This window comes from Leucoraja erinacea, chromosome 6 (assembly GCF_028641065.1).
Source record: "Leucoraja erinacea ecotype New England chromosome 6, Leri_hhj_1, whole genome shotgun sequence".
NCBI lineage: Eukaryota > Metazoa > Chordata > Chondrichthyes > Rajiformes > Rajidae > Leucoraja > Leucoraja erinaceus.
The window spans coordinates 46,317,784-46,334,555 of NC_073382.1; the positions used below are offsets into that span (position 1 = coordinate 46,317,784).

At 41.2% G+C, this 16,772-nt stretch overlaps 1 protein-coding gene across 1 annotated transcript in view; it reads left to right on the forward strand.

The window, feature by feature from the left end:
* Positions 1-16,772, forward strand: part of flt1 (fms related receptor tyrosine kinase 1) — a 132,277-nt gene that overhangs the window by 99,320 nt on the left and 16,185 nt on the right. Inside the window, exons 22-27 of the mRNA XM_055636891.1 lie at positions 3,570-3,667; positions 7,055-7,177; positions 7,833-7,944; positions 11,088-11,187; positions 12,718-12,823; positions 14,614-14,753. Of these exons, the coding sequence (XP_055492866.1) occupies positions 3,570-3,667; positions 7,055-7,177; positions 7,833-7,944; positions 11,088-11,187; positions 12,718-12,823; positions 14,614-14,753 (679 nt within the window). The remainder of the gene's footprint in view (positions 1-3,569; positions 3,668-7,054; positions 7,178-7,832; positions 7,945-11,087; positions 11,188-12,717; positions 12,824-14,613; positions 14,754-16,772) is intronic.

The window sequence follows — 16,772 nt, forward strand, 5'->3', positions numbered from 1 at the left end:
TGTCCACCTACGACCACACCTATGACAACCTACAATCACACAGCCGACAACCTACGACAACCAAAGTCAACCTACGTCCACCTGCGACTAGCTACGACAAGCAACGAACCTGTCGGCGAGAACTGAAGACAATTCAGTTGCCGGTACCTGTCGCCGGTTGACGTAGGTTGACGTAGGTAGTCGCCAATGGAATTCACCGAAGTCAGCACCCGGCGACAACCAACATCACCTGGCGACAACCTGCATCATCCGTGTGACAACCTATGACAGCGCATACGGCAGGAGAAGACAAGCAACGTCAAGCCCACAGTCGCCAAAAAGTTTTGAACATTTCAAAATCCAGCGGCGACCAGAAGAATTTTTCGACTCTTTAGGCGACTTGAAGAGACTACTCACGACCATATAGGCATCACCCCGCAACCAGGTGCAAACAGCCTAGTCGCCTGTAGTCACCGAAAAAATTGCCTAAGCGTGACAGGCCCTTGAGGCCTCCCCCTGCTCTACCTCATCTCTGTTCGTGTTCATTGCTGGCATCTTCACTTTTCTGATCTAAGACAGTCTGAGATATTTGGTTACTCTTCTTTCTCCACAGATGTTGCCCAATCTCCATAATACTTCCAGCACATTTTGTTTTTATTTTAGATTACTAACCTCCCAGGTCTTTTACAGACAAATTATCACTTCGGTAAGGTAACAAAGAACAAACAGCATCATCACATCAGTTCCATGACTTGTGTCCGGGAACAAAAAAGAACATCTGGATTGTTGCGATCAAATTTGGATATAGAAATAGATAGGCAATTGGCACTAGTACAAATGAACTCTGTTGGAACCTAGGACATTGGAGTATAGTGAATGTTACCCTTTGTAGCTACATTAATTCCAATAGTTTATATTATACATATCTTACTATTGCATTTTTGTGCAATGTTTTAAATTAAAATAATTTCCTGATATATAGTTTTGCTTGTTGATGCCAAGCTGTTTGCCCAACTTAAATGGGGAAAAAATTGGAAATTGATGTACGTATTGGTCATGGCAGAGATGTATCAGCAGTGTTGCAGATTGTAGGAGAGTTACTGGAAAGATATTTTATGGAAAAATGAAAGATTAATGATCTCCAGTAATGTGGGAGCCTATCATAAGAAACACAGTGCCAATTGTGAATTGTTATGAATGGCGAAGAAGAATGTAATTGCTTATTATATTGAGTTACTTTACGAGGATGCCACAAAAGTGTGCTTGAGTTGATTGTGGCATTGCTGATCCCAGGGTTCCCATTAAATTAATCAAAAGAACATCATTATAGATAAAAAGTTAAAATACTGATAACATCTGTTGTCTGTAGCAAAAAGAAGACCCAGCAGCTCGGGTAGCATCCAAAGTGAAAGTGTAAAATGTAATATTACAAATATTGTCCTTTGTCTAAGCACTTTTTGGGGAATTGACATCAATCTTGGTCCATGATTCAAAGGATAGATGTAATGATGGAATTGGTGAAGATTTCCTATCAAAAGATAATCTAATTGTGTAGAGACCTCTGTAGTTAACTGATGGAGTAGTAGAGTTGTAAATATCAGTTTATATTTATGTGGTTCATTGTATTGCACTTAACAGAGAATCATTCTTTAGTTTAGCTTAGTTTAGAAATACAGCACAGAAACAGGCCCTAAAGTCCACCATGCCGTCCAGCGATCCCCATACATTAGAACTATCCTACACACCAGGGACAAAATTTTACCTACAAACCTGTAGGTCTTTGGAATGTGGGAGGAAACCGGAACACCCAGAGAAAATCCATGCTGTCACAGGGAGAACGTACATACTCCGTACAGTCAGCACCCATAGGCAGAATCGAACCTGGGTCTCTGGCGCTTAAGACAACACTCTACCGCTGCGCTACTACGTCGGCCCATTCTGATCTTTCCTTAAAACAGTACAGCACCAGAACATGCCCTTCATATTTGCGGATTCGGCAATGCTTTGTTATATCTTACAAGATCTGCTCCATGTAACCAGTCACATACTGGAGAACTTTTAATTTTCCATTTGTGTCTCAGACATCTGTTTCTCCCATACCTTGGGAGGGAGAGTGGGCAGAGAAGTGGCAGTTGGAATATAGTGCAGCAAAGTGTGGAGTCATGCATTTTGGTAGTAGGAATAAAGGCGTAGACTATGTTCTAAATGGGGTGAGAATCCAGAAATCAGAGGTGCAAAGGGACTTGGAAGTGCTGGTGCAGGATTCCCAAAAGCTAATCTGCAAGTCAAATTGGTAGTGTCATAATGCAAACTCAATGCTACCATTTACTTCAAGAGGGTTGTATACAAAAACAGGGATGTAATGTTGAGGCTCTATAAGGCGCTGGTAAGGCTACATTTTGGAATACTGCGAGCAATTTTGGGCATTTTGGGAGGGATGCGCTGGCTCTGGAGAGGGTCCAGAGGAAGTTTACAAGAATGATCCCAGGAATGGATAGGTTAACCTATGATGAGCGTTTGTCAGCACTGGGCCTGTACTCGCTGGAGTTTAGAAGAATGAGGGGGATCTCATTGAAACATACAGAATAGTGAAAGGCTTGGATAGACTGGATTTGGAGAGGATGTTTCCATTAGTGGGAGAGTTTAGGACTAGAGGTCATAGCCTCAGAATTAAAGGATGTTCTTTTAGGAAGGAGATGAGGAGAAATGTCTTCAGTCAGAGGGTGGTGAATCTGTGGAATTCTTTGCCACATAATGCTGTAGAGGCCAGTTCAGTGGATATTTTTAAGGCAGAGATACATAGATTTGTGATTAGTACATGTGTCAGAGGTTCTGGGGAGAACAGGAGAATGGGGTTAGAAGGGAGATATAGATCAGCCATGATTGAATGGCGGAGTAGACCTGATGGGCTGAATGGCCTAATTCTACTCCTTTTCCTCATGACCTTATGACCTTGAGTGAATACCACCGCAGGCAATTGGAGCAAGCTTGGATAGGCCATTTTGGTCAACATGGATGAGTTGGGCCGAAGGGCTTGTTCTCTTGCAGTATGACTCATGACTCTAATACAGTTTAGAGTTATCATAAGATTCAGGGTAAATCAACTCCAGAGACTTTCTTCATTGAATCTTGCATGAGCTGTTTGCATGGGACTTGTGGTGAGTGCCATTGAAATTTCCAAGTTGCACCAGGATTGAAAATATAGAAAACATTTTAATCAACATTAAAGGATTGTATCTTATCATTCCCCATACAGTAGGGTATTTCGAGGGGCAAGGTTTGAGGAGATGTACAAGAATTTTCTTTTACGTGAAGGCCTGGAACACACTGCCAGGGTGATGGTGGAGGCAGATACGTTTGCGACATTTGGGGGACATTAGGATGGGCACATGGATATGCAGGGAATGGAGGGATATGGATTATGTGCAGGCATAAGTGATGGTCTTGGTGTCATGTTCGGCACAGACATTGTGGGCCGAAGGGCCTGTTCTTGTGCTGTACTGTTCTGCTCTATGTTTATTATTGAAGTAATACCTGCTGTAGCATTCCAGAATTAACTATTCACTCCCTTCTTTTTGAATAATTGATAGATGCTGATGACTTATTCAAGCAAACAATGACCATGGAGGATCTGATCAGTTACAGCTTTCAAGTGGCTCGAGGCATGGAATTCTTAGCATCAAGAAAGGTTTGAGTACAATCTGAATAAAGATACTGAACCTCGGGGTAATTGATATCAGGAATAATTAAATATCACCTGTAGATTGGCTATTGGTAGATTGGTAGATTGGCATTCCAACTGTTACATTAAGATAATGTCTAATCAAAAAGGGCAAAACATTAGGGTGGAAGATTGATCAATATTTCATATTAATTAGACTTTTGTAACAAATAACAAGCTCACAACTTATCATTTGTTTTGCTACAATTTGATGCACATTTATTTTCACCTGCAATAATATCAGTGCAAATCAGTATGATGCTAGTTGCAGTTTCACTATGGACTTTAGAATGGTGGGAAAGGTGTTGAACTCATTTATTTAATTAGTTTCTTGAAATAATTACTCATTAAATAACATTTGTAAAATCTAGGTATTTTAATTTCAGATAGAAAAATTAAATGCTGAAGCCAACCCTTCATCATAGGCAAATAAAATAATACAGAGAAATTATACACATTTGCACAAAAACAAAGTTTCCACACGATATATTGTACCAGCTTAAATTTCTGTGTCAATTAATAAGCGGGAGGAAATGAGCTATGATTTATATCTGCATGGCTTGTATTTTCTTAACCATATAACCATATAACAATTACAGCACGGAAACAGGCCATCTCGGCCCTACAAGTCCGTGCCGAACAACTCGGCCCTACAAGTCCGTGCCGAACAACATGTTTCTTGCCCCCAAAAACATTTGAACAAGTACGTGGAAAGGACAGGTTCAGAGGGATATACCAAATGCAGGCTGGTGGGACTAGAGTAGTTGGCGTAGGCAAGTTGGGATTGTTAGAAGGGCCTGTTTCCACACTGTATGACTCTACGACTCTAATTGACGCAGTGCACATTTTGTCCAAGAAATTGGATATGCTGGGAATGGAGAGATATGGGTTATGCGCAGTCAGATAGAGTTGGGCTTGGCATCATGTTCAGCACAGACACTGTGGGCTGAAGGGCCTATTCTTGTGCTATACTGTTCTATGTTCTATAAATTGGGGATTTGGGGGAAACCTACAATATTCATTATTTACCCACTAAAATCAATGGGGGCAGAAACTGCAGACTGGGGAACTCAGTTCTAGAATTGACACTGCCATACCACCAGAGCATCTCCCAGCCTCACTTTCTAATATGTCACATCATATTTTTTAAACAATAGCATGACTTGCGTGCATCGGCCATTGACCAGCCTTCACTTAGACCTCTTGTGGGACAATTCATTGCACAGGTCTTGGTCAGGCCGCTTTGGCGGAAACGTAATGTGGGCCAAGAACAGACTGGAGATCATCATGACCTCCTCCCTACCTCCACACTTGGCTTCATGGTTTTTGTTTCAGCTGTTGTGCTGTGGTTGCCTCGGGAAAAATGTTTTAGTGCTAACCTCCCAGCAGTTAGCCGGGTTGGGAGATTGCAACCTTCACGTGGTCCACCCTGTTTCGACGAATGCAATCAACCCGGCGTGCACAATCAAATAAGATCAAATAGAACAATTTGTCCTACAACTTTAGGCTGTGCACACCATACGCAAGAAGAAGAAGAAGCAGTTAGCCCAGCAATGATGCAGTAGTTGTGACCTTAGGTCATAATGAACTGCATTCAATACATTTTTGGCAAACTTTACGAACACTACACCACATGTATAGTGCAGAGACAGATGATGAGTCAAATTTCAACACTTTTAGTGCTAGCCATTCAAGTGCACCACATTGAGTAAATCCATTTCTCACATCGTGGTTAAAAAGTCGAGTAAAATGCTGAAAGCTCAGGCATTTCTTCAGCAAAATATGCATGACACATAATTAATTGGTTCAAAATTCTGCATTAACTCAGCGGGTCAGAAGCACAGTCTAGTGTCTTTCCACTGCTGGATATTGAAGGCCAGAATCCAGTGGGCAGCCCTCAAACAAGGGAAGGAATATTATCCTAGGGGACAACAAGAGTGGCAAGGGTGCTTGATTTAAAGATAGTTGCAAACACTACTGAATGTGACATGAATGTATGTTATGAATGCTACGCATATGTCTAAGATAGAGGTTTGTGGATTTTGGTGACAAGGAATCCAAGGATGCCTTTAAAAGAGTTGAAGTGGAGAAGCAGTCGCAAACTTATTGTATAGCAGAGCAGATATAAGGGATTGGATGATCTACAGTCCGCTCATCTAATGGTACAATGTTTCCAGACCCCATGCTTATGAATACCAACATTAGCAACGGTCAATTGATATTAATTCTTTCAAATTGCTTTGTAAAAATCGCACAATTTAATCAACATTTTTTCAACTGAATCATAGTTAAAATAGAAGATACTGAACATAGAACAAAGTACAGCACAGGAACAGGCCCTTCAGCCCACAACATCCATGCCGAACATGATGACAAGATGAACTAGTCTCATCTATCTGCACGTGATCCACTGGAAAGAGAGAGTTGAATAGAAATTCCAGTTAAAGCATAAGTCTGGTATTGCCAGCATTGGTAACCATCTTCTTTGAAAATCAACAGTTGTTAAAGATGACATAAAATAATTAAACTACACTTGGACAGGTACATGGATAGGAAAGATTTGAAGGGATATAGACCAAACACTGGCAAATGGGTCCAGCTTAGATGGAGCGCCTTGGTCGGTAAGGAGGAGTTGGACCAATGGATCTATTTCCATGTTGTATGACGCTAAGACTTTATAATAGACAATAGACAATAGGTGCAGGTGTAGGCCATTTGGCCCTTCGAGCCAGCACCGCCATTCAATCTGCAAAACACACAGGAGCTTGGAACAAATCTAGTATTACTTTGACCATTCCTATTTTAAGGGTACAGTTGATGCAGGAAGACAAAAGTCAATGGAGTGTGTGTCACTTCCATTCATTGTTTGGTCCATCTTCCTCTGTCCATTGCTTTACACAACTTGTAGCAGATCCTGTTCTTTGCCCTGTTGCGCTGTGAAACTGTCACTGAAAAGTCAAAGACAATTTTTTTCTTGCCTGTTATGTGTTGCCAAGTTAAAATGTTCACATAAGCAATGCTGAGGCAGATCTGGAAGCACAGTATGAGGCTGGATTTGTGTATCCCTCCTCTTCCTCCCATCTAGGATTGGAATGAAAGATTATTACATTTTTACTGTATTTCAAATCGCGATTTCAGAAAACAAATGCATTTGTTACGTATGTTCTGAGGAACTCAAGCAGACTTACTTACTTCCTACTTACTTCTGTCTACATCCCCAGGAAAAATGATCATTTTTTGTATCATTAGGAAAAGAGGTTTCACTGAAAAAGTTTCATTGTAAATAATGATATCAGGAAACTCATGGCAATGATTGAGGAAATGAGTTTCAAGAATGTAACTCTTTTATTGCAGTGCATTCATCGAGACCTGGCAGCAAGAAATATCCTTTTGTCTGAGAACAATGTAGTGAAGATCTGTGACTTTGGACTTGCACGAGATATTTATAAAGATCCTGATTATGTACGAAAGGGAGATGTAAGTTAATTTACTTGAAAATACATGAATAATTTGATATGTAAAAAATGGAAAGTTACCTGGCATAAGGAGCTGGTCATGTCCTCCATTCTTACAATGAGGCCAAATGTAAATTGGAGGAACAGCACATCATATTTTGCTGAGGCATTTTACAACCCAGCAGTATGACAGTATGAATCTGAAGATGGGTCTCGACCCAAATCTCCTATTCCTAAACTCCAGAGATTCTGCCTGTCCCGCTGAGTTACTCCAGCTTTTTGTGTCTATCTTCAGTATGAATATTTATGTCTCTAAATTCAAGTAACCCTTTCACCCCTCTCTCTCCGTCCCTCCCCCACCCTAATCGTAGGACTAGTTTTACTGTCGTCCTGTGGATTTCCACTGTATGAGTAACTCGTTATTAACTTTCCCACAGCCAACAATGGACCATTGTGCGATCTACATTTCCTTGATTATCGTTGTTTTTTGCATATCTTCCATTCATTTGTCCTAAGTACCATCTATATCTCTCGTTCCCCTTTCCCCTGACTCAGTCTGAAGAAGGGTCTCGACCCAAAATGTCACTTATTCTCCAGAGATGCTGCCTGAAACGCTGTGTTACTCCAGCATTTTGTGACTGGTTTATGTCAATAACTTTGTTCATCAATGTTTGCAGACAAGGCTCCCTCTCAAATGGATGGCCCCCGAATCTATATTTGACAAAGTTTACAACACTCAAAGTGATGTCTGGTCTTACGGAGTTTTACTGTGGGAAATATTTTCCTTAGGTACGTCGCAGTATCTACATTTATGTATTGTATTGAGGTGCAGGATGCTTTACTGGCGCACATTGATTGGCATGCAAATACATGCAGATTATTTAGTTTAGTGTATTGTTGCCATGTACCAAAATACAGTGAAAAGCTTTAGTGTGCATGATATTCAGTCAAGGAAAGACTATGCATGATTAAAATCAAGCCGTCTACTGTGCACAGATGAAGGATAAAGAGTACAGTATTTTAGTGCAAAGCTGTCTATATATTTATATTTACATAGACATGTGGTTTGGAATATGAAATATTTTATTTTGATTCGCAGTTGTTTGACTCACAATAATCTGCCCAACATTGCTGATAAAAATAAGTTTTTCAGTATCTCCAAAGTATTTTCTGTTTAGTATGACTCGGCAATGACACACACCCCTGCGCTAGTTGAATTGTATTGACTAACAGACTGGCCGTGCTTGACCTTTGACGCTTCCTTTTACCCTAACCACATCCTTATGAATCTCTGTAACTTCCTCCAGCCCCACAATGGTCTGATCTCTCTGAGCTTCCTCAGTTCTGCAATATAGAATTAGTCAAAATTGACAGTATGATCATAACGGCACGTAGGTTAAAGGACCTAAACCAAACTTCACCCCAGTGATATATCTATTACGTTAGCCTAAACATTGTGGTCAGCTGTGAAGTGATCCCTATGAAATCAACTTTCTCTTGTGCGATATTAGTTTAATTCTATGCATCCCTACCAGCTTGCAATTGGGATATTCATTGAGCCATAGGAAGATACGACATGGAGCAGGCCCTTCAGCTCCCAATTCTGTGCCGACTATCAACCCACTATTCCAACATGAATCCCATTATTTTATTCTCCACACATTTTCATTAACTATCCCCCAGATTCTACCACTCTCAAACACACTTGGGACAAATTAACCTACCAACCTGCACATCTTTGGGATGTGGGAAGAAATTGAGCACTCACAGGAAACCCACAAGGTTACAGGAAGAATGGGCAACCAGAGATGATCTAAGGTCAGCATTGCACCCACGTCTCTAATGCTGCGAGGCAGCATCTCTACTGCTGCCCGATTGTTGGAAAATAGTTATAAAACTATAAAACTGAGGGTGGTGCAGTTGACATCGTAAGACATACAAAAATGTTCAAGGCCCCATATTGAACCCATTATGAATATGAATCATGAGTCATCATGATAGTCATCTATAAATAACACATTATCTAAATGAAATTGAATGTAACTGCAGCATGCTTGTTACTAAGTAAAATTCTAATATGCCGTAATTTATTAATCTTGATAGACTGTTCAAAATGGCTCAGCATCCTTCCAATGCATCTAATTTTTATGCAGCCACCATCTTGCATTTGCTTGGTCTTTGCTAAAATTGATGTCTGGCTTATAGATAGGATAGCTTCTGACTACTGGTGGGTTATAGGCTGCTTGATCCCCTGTTGTTCTCTGTAATAAATGGGGAATGCAGCAGATATAATCCAGTCCCATTACTTCAACTGGTTGTTTGACAAGACCATGGATGATCACCGCAAGTCAACGAAGGAGAAGAGTCTTCAGGCGTTTATGGAATAATTAACAGCAAGATAGATAATAAATAATATTAATATATAATAGATAAGATCTCTATTGGACTCTGATAGTTCCCCACGTCTGTGTGTCCCAAGACCAACTATAATTAGCTATTTGATTAGCAGAGCTATATAGTCTGAAGAACGGTCCCAACCTGAAATGCTGCCTGTCTCAAAACCTCCCCCGTTCTCAAAGCCTGGTTGACTCAGTCTTTCCAATGGGCTTCTTAACAGCCTTCACCTGCCTCATCCTCCTCTATTTCATTGTCCATTAATCATTTTGAACTAGTTCAAATATCTGCACGCACATCTTCAGATTGTCAGACACTAGTTCAGGTACAGCACTGTGGCACAGCGGTGGGGTTGCTGCCTTACAGTGCTTGCAGCGCCAGAAATCCGGGTTTGATCCCGACCTCAGGGTCTGCTGTACGGAGTTTGTAGGTTCTCCCCATGACCAAGTGGGTTTCCTCTGAGATCTCGGTTTCCTCACACACTCCAAAGACCATACAGGTTTGTAGGTTAATTGGCATGGTTAAAGTGTAAAAATTTGTCCCTAGTGTGTGTAGCATAGTGTTTATGTGCGGAGATCGCTGGGTAGTGCGGACTTGGTGGGCTGAAAGGCCTGTTTCCGTGCTGTATCTCTAAACTAAAAGTGAGTTGCCCAACAATATTTGTTTTTTTAGAGTGTAATGATGGTTCATTCTACCAACAGTCCTCTGTACACAATTCTCAGCACCAGAAATTATCAGCCAGACAAATTATCTCACTTGTTGCATAGCAGAGATTGAAGAGAAGGTGTTTTGAGATATGAGGGCACAAATCTCTGGATATCCTGATTAAAAGTAAATGATTAAGAACTACACACTTCTGTGCATTGCATATGGTTGTAGCTTAACATGTGACAAGTTCCTGTCCCATTCACGTACCCCAAGTGCTCCAGTTTTCTCCCTTCTCCCAAAGATGAGTAGGTTGGTAGTTTAACGGTCACTGTGAACTGCCCGAGTATATAGATGAGTGTCAGAATCTGGGAGAAATTAATGGGAAATAGGCAAAATAAAATGGGATTAATGTAGGGTCAGTGTGAATGGGTGATCGGTGGTTGGCATAGACTGGGAGGGCCGAAGGGTCTGTTTCCAACCTGCACGACTGTATGGTTCTATTTTCTTATCAGAGATTCCCCTTTCTTAAGCTTCTGGTCAGCTTCTCTGGTTTTTATAAACCAGAATCAATGATACGGTACAGGATAATTCATGTTTCTGTACATCTGTATTCAGGCATAGAAAATATTATTTTGTGAAATTTGCTTTTGTGGAATCACCAGTTTCACACCAGTGATTGCTCTAACTAGAATTAACTTGAGGGGTGACAATGATTTTTTAAAAATTGATATTTCTGCCTCCTCACCCCACCAATTTGCCAAACTTACTTTCTGAGCTTTGTCAAATCTGGCACTAATATTATCTTGTTCTGGACCGATCTTATTCAACATAGGTTTGGTGTCCTTATGATTTACTCTTAAAACACAGTCTTACTTGCATGTTTCCTCCAGGTGCATCGCCATACCCAGGAGTCCAGATCGATGAGGAATTTTGCCGAAGATTAAAAGAGGGCACAAGGATGCGAGCTCCCGACTATTCAACTCCAGAAATGTAAGCTGGCTGACAGGAACAAAGCAATTGCTAGATTTTTAAAAGTCAAGACCCAGGTAGTTTGCCTTCCGTCATGCTGGAAGTCATAAAATATAACCCGGAGTAACTCAGCAGGTCAGCCAGCTTATCTGGAGAAAATGGACAGCTGATGTTGTTGGTCACCACCCTTCTTCAGACTGATTGTAATAGGGGAGAGAAAGCTGGAAGAGACGTGGGAGTGGGACAAAGTCAGGCAAGTAATAGGTAGATACAGATGAGGAGGTAGTTTGATATACAGATGGGTGAGCAATAAAAATAAATTTACTTGGTTTAGTTAGTTTAGTTTAGTTTATTGAGGTACTGGGGTACAGTGAAAAGCTTTAGTTGCATTTTAACCAGTCAGCAGAAAGACAATACAGCATTTTAACCAGTCAGCAGAAGAAGACTAAAGGCTGTGATATGAGGAGAGATGAAGAGTGAATTATGAAGCCAGAGGAAGGAATATAAGTAGAAGGGAAGTGGGAGGGGGAGGGGAAAGGAAAAAGTGGGGCAGGATAGTGTATTCCTGCCTGCTTGGTGAAAATCTGACAAGGGGCATTACGTCTGGAGTTTGAAGTAGGGTCCCGACTCAAAACGTTGTCCGTTCATTCCCTCTACAGATGCTGCCTGACCGTCTAAGTTCTTCCAGCACTTTGTTTTTTGCTGAAGGGTCATTAAAATTGAATTGAAGGCCAACCTGTCACATTTTCAATCCCCTTCTGCAGTATTTGTAGTCTTCAACTTTAATTTTCTCTCCTAAGTGGCCAGGAAAAACATCTACTCCAGACTTGACCCATGCAACATTTTCCTTGCTGGTCTCATATTTAAAATTGTTGTCCAAGTATCTCGTGTGTGCTGTGTTATTTGTTAATAAGTCCAATCTTCTGTTCCCTTCAATGGGGGAGTCCAGAGGAAGAACACTTGATAAAATTAGAGCCTGAAGCCTGAAGAAGGATCTCGACCCGAAACGTCACCTGTTCCTTCTCTTCAGAGATGCTGCCTGTCCCGCTGTTACTCCAGCATTTTGTGTCTACCTTCGTGTTCTTTCCTACACATAAAATTAGAGCTGTTCAGCTGAGATGTGAAGGAGAGCTTATTCCACAGATGTAGTAAAATAGCAGATGTTTTAAAATAATCAATGGAGCATGGATTTTTGTTGGTCAGGGAAACTAAAGGAGATGAATCAGAGGTGGATAAGAAAGTTGAGGGTCAGAGTAGCTATGTTTATTTGAATTTCGCACCAAATATAGCAACGCAATCTGGGTGACTATTGTTGCCTTGTTTTATAGGGGTATGCCCTATTTTTTCCAACTATCATTGAGAATCTCAATTAAGACTACAACCAATTTGCCATGAAACTCCATTTCTGGGATATCGGAAAGGGATTGCTTGTGTAAAACTAAATTGATTTTGGTGTGATGTTTATAGACGGTGTTTACAGCTAATTTTACATTGCCATTAAATGTTAAAAATAAACATAATGAAGCTAAATATTTGTTGGGTCTGTTCCAGCTACCAAACATTGCTCGACTGCTGGCACAGTGATCCCAAACAGCGGCCAACTTTCACAAAGCTTGTGGAGAGACTCGGAGATTTATTACAAGCAAATGTTCAGCAGGTATTAAGGAGTCGTGAAGAACAAATTTAAGAAACTGTTGCATAGATCGGACACACTCGGGTTATTTTCTCCACAACACCAGAGGGAGACGGGAGACCTGATGGAAGTATATAAAATTATTAGAGGCATAGATACGGTAGACAGTCAGAATCTTTTTCCCAGGGTGGAAAAATCAACAACAAGAGGGCATAGCTGCCAGGTGAAGGGGCAAAGTTTAAAGGTTGGGGGTGCCTGGAACAGCTGCTATGAATGGTGGTGGAGGCAAATATGATAGTGGCTTTTAAGAGGCTTTTTATAGGCATATGGACACGTAGGGAATAGAAGGATATGGATCATGTAGCAGCAGATGAGAATAGTTTATCTTGGCATCATGTTTGGCACAGACATTATCGGCCAAAGGGCCTGTTCCGGTGCTGTACTTTTTTATGTTCTATGCTTTATGTTCTGATTCCTCCCCAAACAGAACATAGTTCCGTTCAGTTCATTGCTGGCCTCAGCAAGGAGCTGCTATTGCAAATGAAAACAGAAAATGAAGGAAAAAAACAAGCAGGTCTGTGAAGAAGGAAGGACAGTTAATGTTTCCGGTCAATGTTCTTTCGGTGACCTGAAACATTAATTCTGTTTCTCTCTCCACAGATGCTGCAGGACTGCAGATTATTTCCTGTTTTTGCTTTTATTTTGGTTTTCCAGCATCTGCGGCTTTTGCATTCCCATTTGTGCTATTGGTGAATAGTATCATCATAAACTATTATCGGTTGCAAAATAGAACATTTAAATCATCATTATATTTAAAAACATCATTATATTTTACACGGTGGCGCAGCAGTAGAGTTGCTGCCTAACAGTGCCAGATATCCCGGCTACGGGTGCTGTCCCTATGGAGTTGGTACATTCTTCCCATGACTACGTGGGTTTTTCCAGGGTGCTCCGGTTTCCTCCCACTATCTAAAGATGTACAGGTTTGTAGCGTAAGATAATAGAATATTGTAAATTGTTCCTAGTGTGTGGGATAGTGCTAGTGGACGGGGTAATCGCTGGACGGCGTGGACTCGGTGGGCCAAAGGGCCTTTTTTGATCGGTATCTCAAGTGGGACCCGTTGGGTCCCTGTCACATTTGAGGCCTGGTCCCCCAATGCAACCCGTTTCCCCAATGCAATATTCAACCACTCGCCCATAGCCACGACGGGAGGCCTGGTCCCCCAACGCAACAGGTTCCCCAAGGCAATATTCCATCACTCACCCGTTTCCCCAACGCAACCCGCTCCTCCAATGCAATATTCCACCACTCACCCATAGCTCCCAACTGCACAGGGGCTGCTCATTTTGCCTTATTCACCCGCCCTCATATTAAACTTTAAAAAACAATCAGTATATTGTGATTTTAAAATATTTTTAAAGTCACAATATGCTGCCAGGAATATACTTGCTGCCAGGAATATTAAAAAAAGGGATTGCAATATTGCAGGACTGAGTATCCCAGGATTGCAACATCGTAGCTGGTAGGCAATCGCATTGTGAAGTCATAGCTGCAGAGGGAAGATTTTTTTCTCAAATTTGGATTTTTTAAATTAAAAAATGTGAAATAACTTGTGAAATATAACATTGATCTGAATGAAACTTGACACAGAGCATCATAGGACAATTGTGAATAGGGTGGTGCAAAAAAGTTAGCGCTATCATGTACCATTTTGGCGTAGTTCCGGGATCACATACGTGCACAGAGAGATAGATTGATAGAAAACAAACAAGGTGAGAGTTTTAGTAATATGTAGATATGTTGTGATTGGCAGGATGGAAAGGACTACACCCCGCTGGGAGACATGCTGGTATCAAATAGGTTTAATTTTTCAGTCCCAACATCACCAGACTCGTGCTTGGGCGAAGAAATGGAGAATTCAAAATTTAATTATAAATGTACGGGAAGCTTTGGGTAAGTTTTGGGTACTTTTCTTATCTGGAAAATTAAAGTCTTTACTTAAAATTTGGTCAAAAGGACAGACATTGAAATGAGTTGCAGAGTTAATTTACAAAGAGCGCTTTGTTCAAGTCTCCAGAACTAGAGCTTGCTTCTGACTCAGTTCTATGATGTTTATTGACGCGACATCTCCCACGTCTGTTCTTTAACAAGAGCGAAGGCAGTATTAAACTCGTGCTGATTCTGCTCAAGGCTGATTTAACCCCCGGGCCTATTTAAAGATCGGACAAACTAAGATTAATTAACTCAACCTTAGGGTTCTCTCGCATGAAGCAGAAATAATTATCTTTTTTGAACTTCTTATAATGGATTGTAACATTTACAAATGGTAACTGATAACAAATTTGCACAATGAAACGGGGTTAAGTAGTTATTTAATCCGAGAAAAACATGAATCTATGCAATCATTAAAAGGCACAAAGTGCTGGAGTATCTCAGCAGGTCAGGCAGCATCATTGGACAATGTGGATGGGTCATGTTTTGGGTCGGGCCCAGTCCAAAAAAGCGCCTTGACTGGAAAAAGGGGGGTGGGGTGTCGAATGGGATAGTGGAGGATGGAGTTAAAGGGAAAGGGTTTCTTAAATGTGTGAGCGTAGAGACAGAGGGGTGTGAAATGAGGGTAGAAGCAATAGGTAGCAAGGTGAAAAGTAAAAGTGGCAGCACGGCAAATCCAGGGCAAAAATTAAAAAGGGCCACTTTTCAGCATAATGGTATAAGGGGTAAGAGTGTTGTAAAAACAAGCCTGAAGGCTTTGTGTCTCAATGCAAGGAGCATTCGTGATAAGGTGGATGAGTTGAATGTGCAGATAGCTATTAATGACTATGATATAGTTGGGATCACGGAGACATGGCTCCAGGGTGACCAAGGCTGGGAGCTCAACATCCAGGGATATTCAATATTCAGGAGGGATAGACAGAAAGGGAAAGGAGGTGGGGTAGCGTTGCTGGTTAGAGAGCAGATTAACGCAATAGAAAGGAAGGACATTAGCTTTGAGGATGTGGAATCGATATGGGTAGAGCTGCGAAACACTAAGGGGCAGAAAACGCTAGTGGGAGTTGTGTACAGGCCACCTAACAGTAGTAGTGGAGTTGGGGATGGCATCAAACAGGAAATTAGAAAAGCGTGCAACAAAGGTAAAACAGTTATAATGGGTGACTTCAATCTACATATAGATTGGGTGAATCAAATTGTCAAGGGTGCTGAGGAAGATTTCTTGGAATGCATGCGGGATAGTTTTCTAAACCAACATGTAGAGGAACCAACGAGAGAGCAGGCTATTCTAGACTGGATATTGAGTAATAAGGAAGGGTTAGTTAGCGGTCTTGTTGTGCGCAGCCCCTTGGGCAAGAGTGACCATAATATGGTTGAGTTCTTCAGTAGGATGGAGAGTGACATCGTTAATTCAGAAACAAGGGTCCTGAACTTAAAGAAAGGTAACTTTGAGGGTATGAGACGTGAATTGGCCAAGATAGACTGGCGATTGATTCTTAATGGGTTGACGGTGGATATGCAATGGAAGGCATTTAAAGACTGCATGGATGAACTACAACAATTGTTCATCCCAGTTTGGCAAAAAAATAAATCAGGGAAGGTAGTGCAACCGTGGATAACAAGGGAAATCACGGATAATATCAAAACAAAAGATGAAGTGAACAAATTAGCCAGAAAAAGCAGCCTACCAGAGGACTGGGAGAAATTCAGAGACCAGCAGAGGAGGACAAAGGGCTTAATTAGGAAAGGGAAAATAGATTATGAAAGAAAACTGGCAGGGAACATAAAAACTGACTGCAAAAGCTTTTATAGATATGTGAAGAGAAAAAGATTAGTTAAAACAAATGTAGGTCCCTTGCAGTCAGAAACGGGTGAATTGATCATGGGGAACAAGGACATGGCAGACCAATTGAATAAATATTTTGGTTCTGTCTTCACTAAGGAAGCCATAAATAATCTGCCGGAAATAGCAGGGGTCCGGGG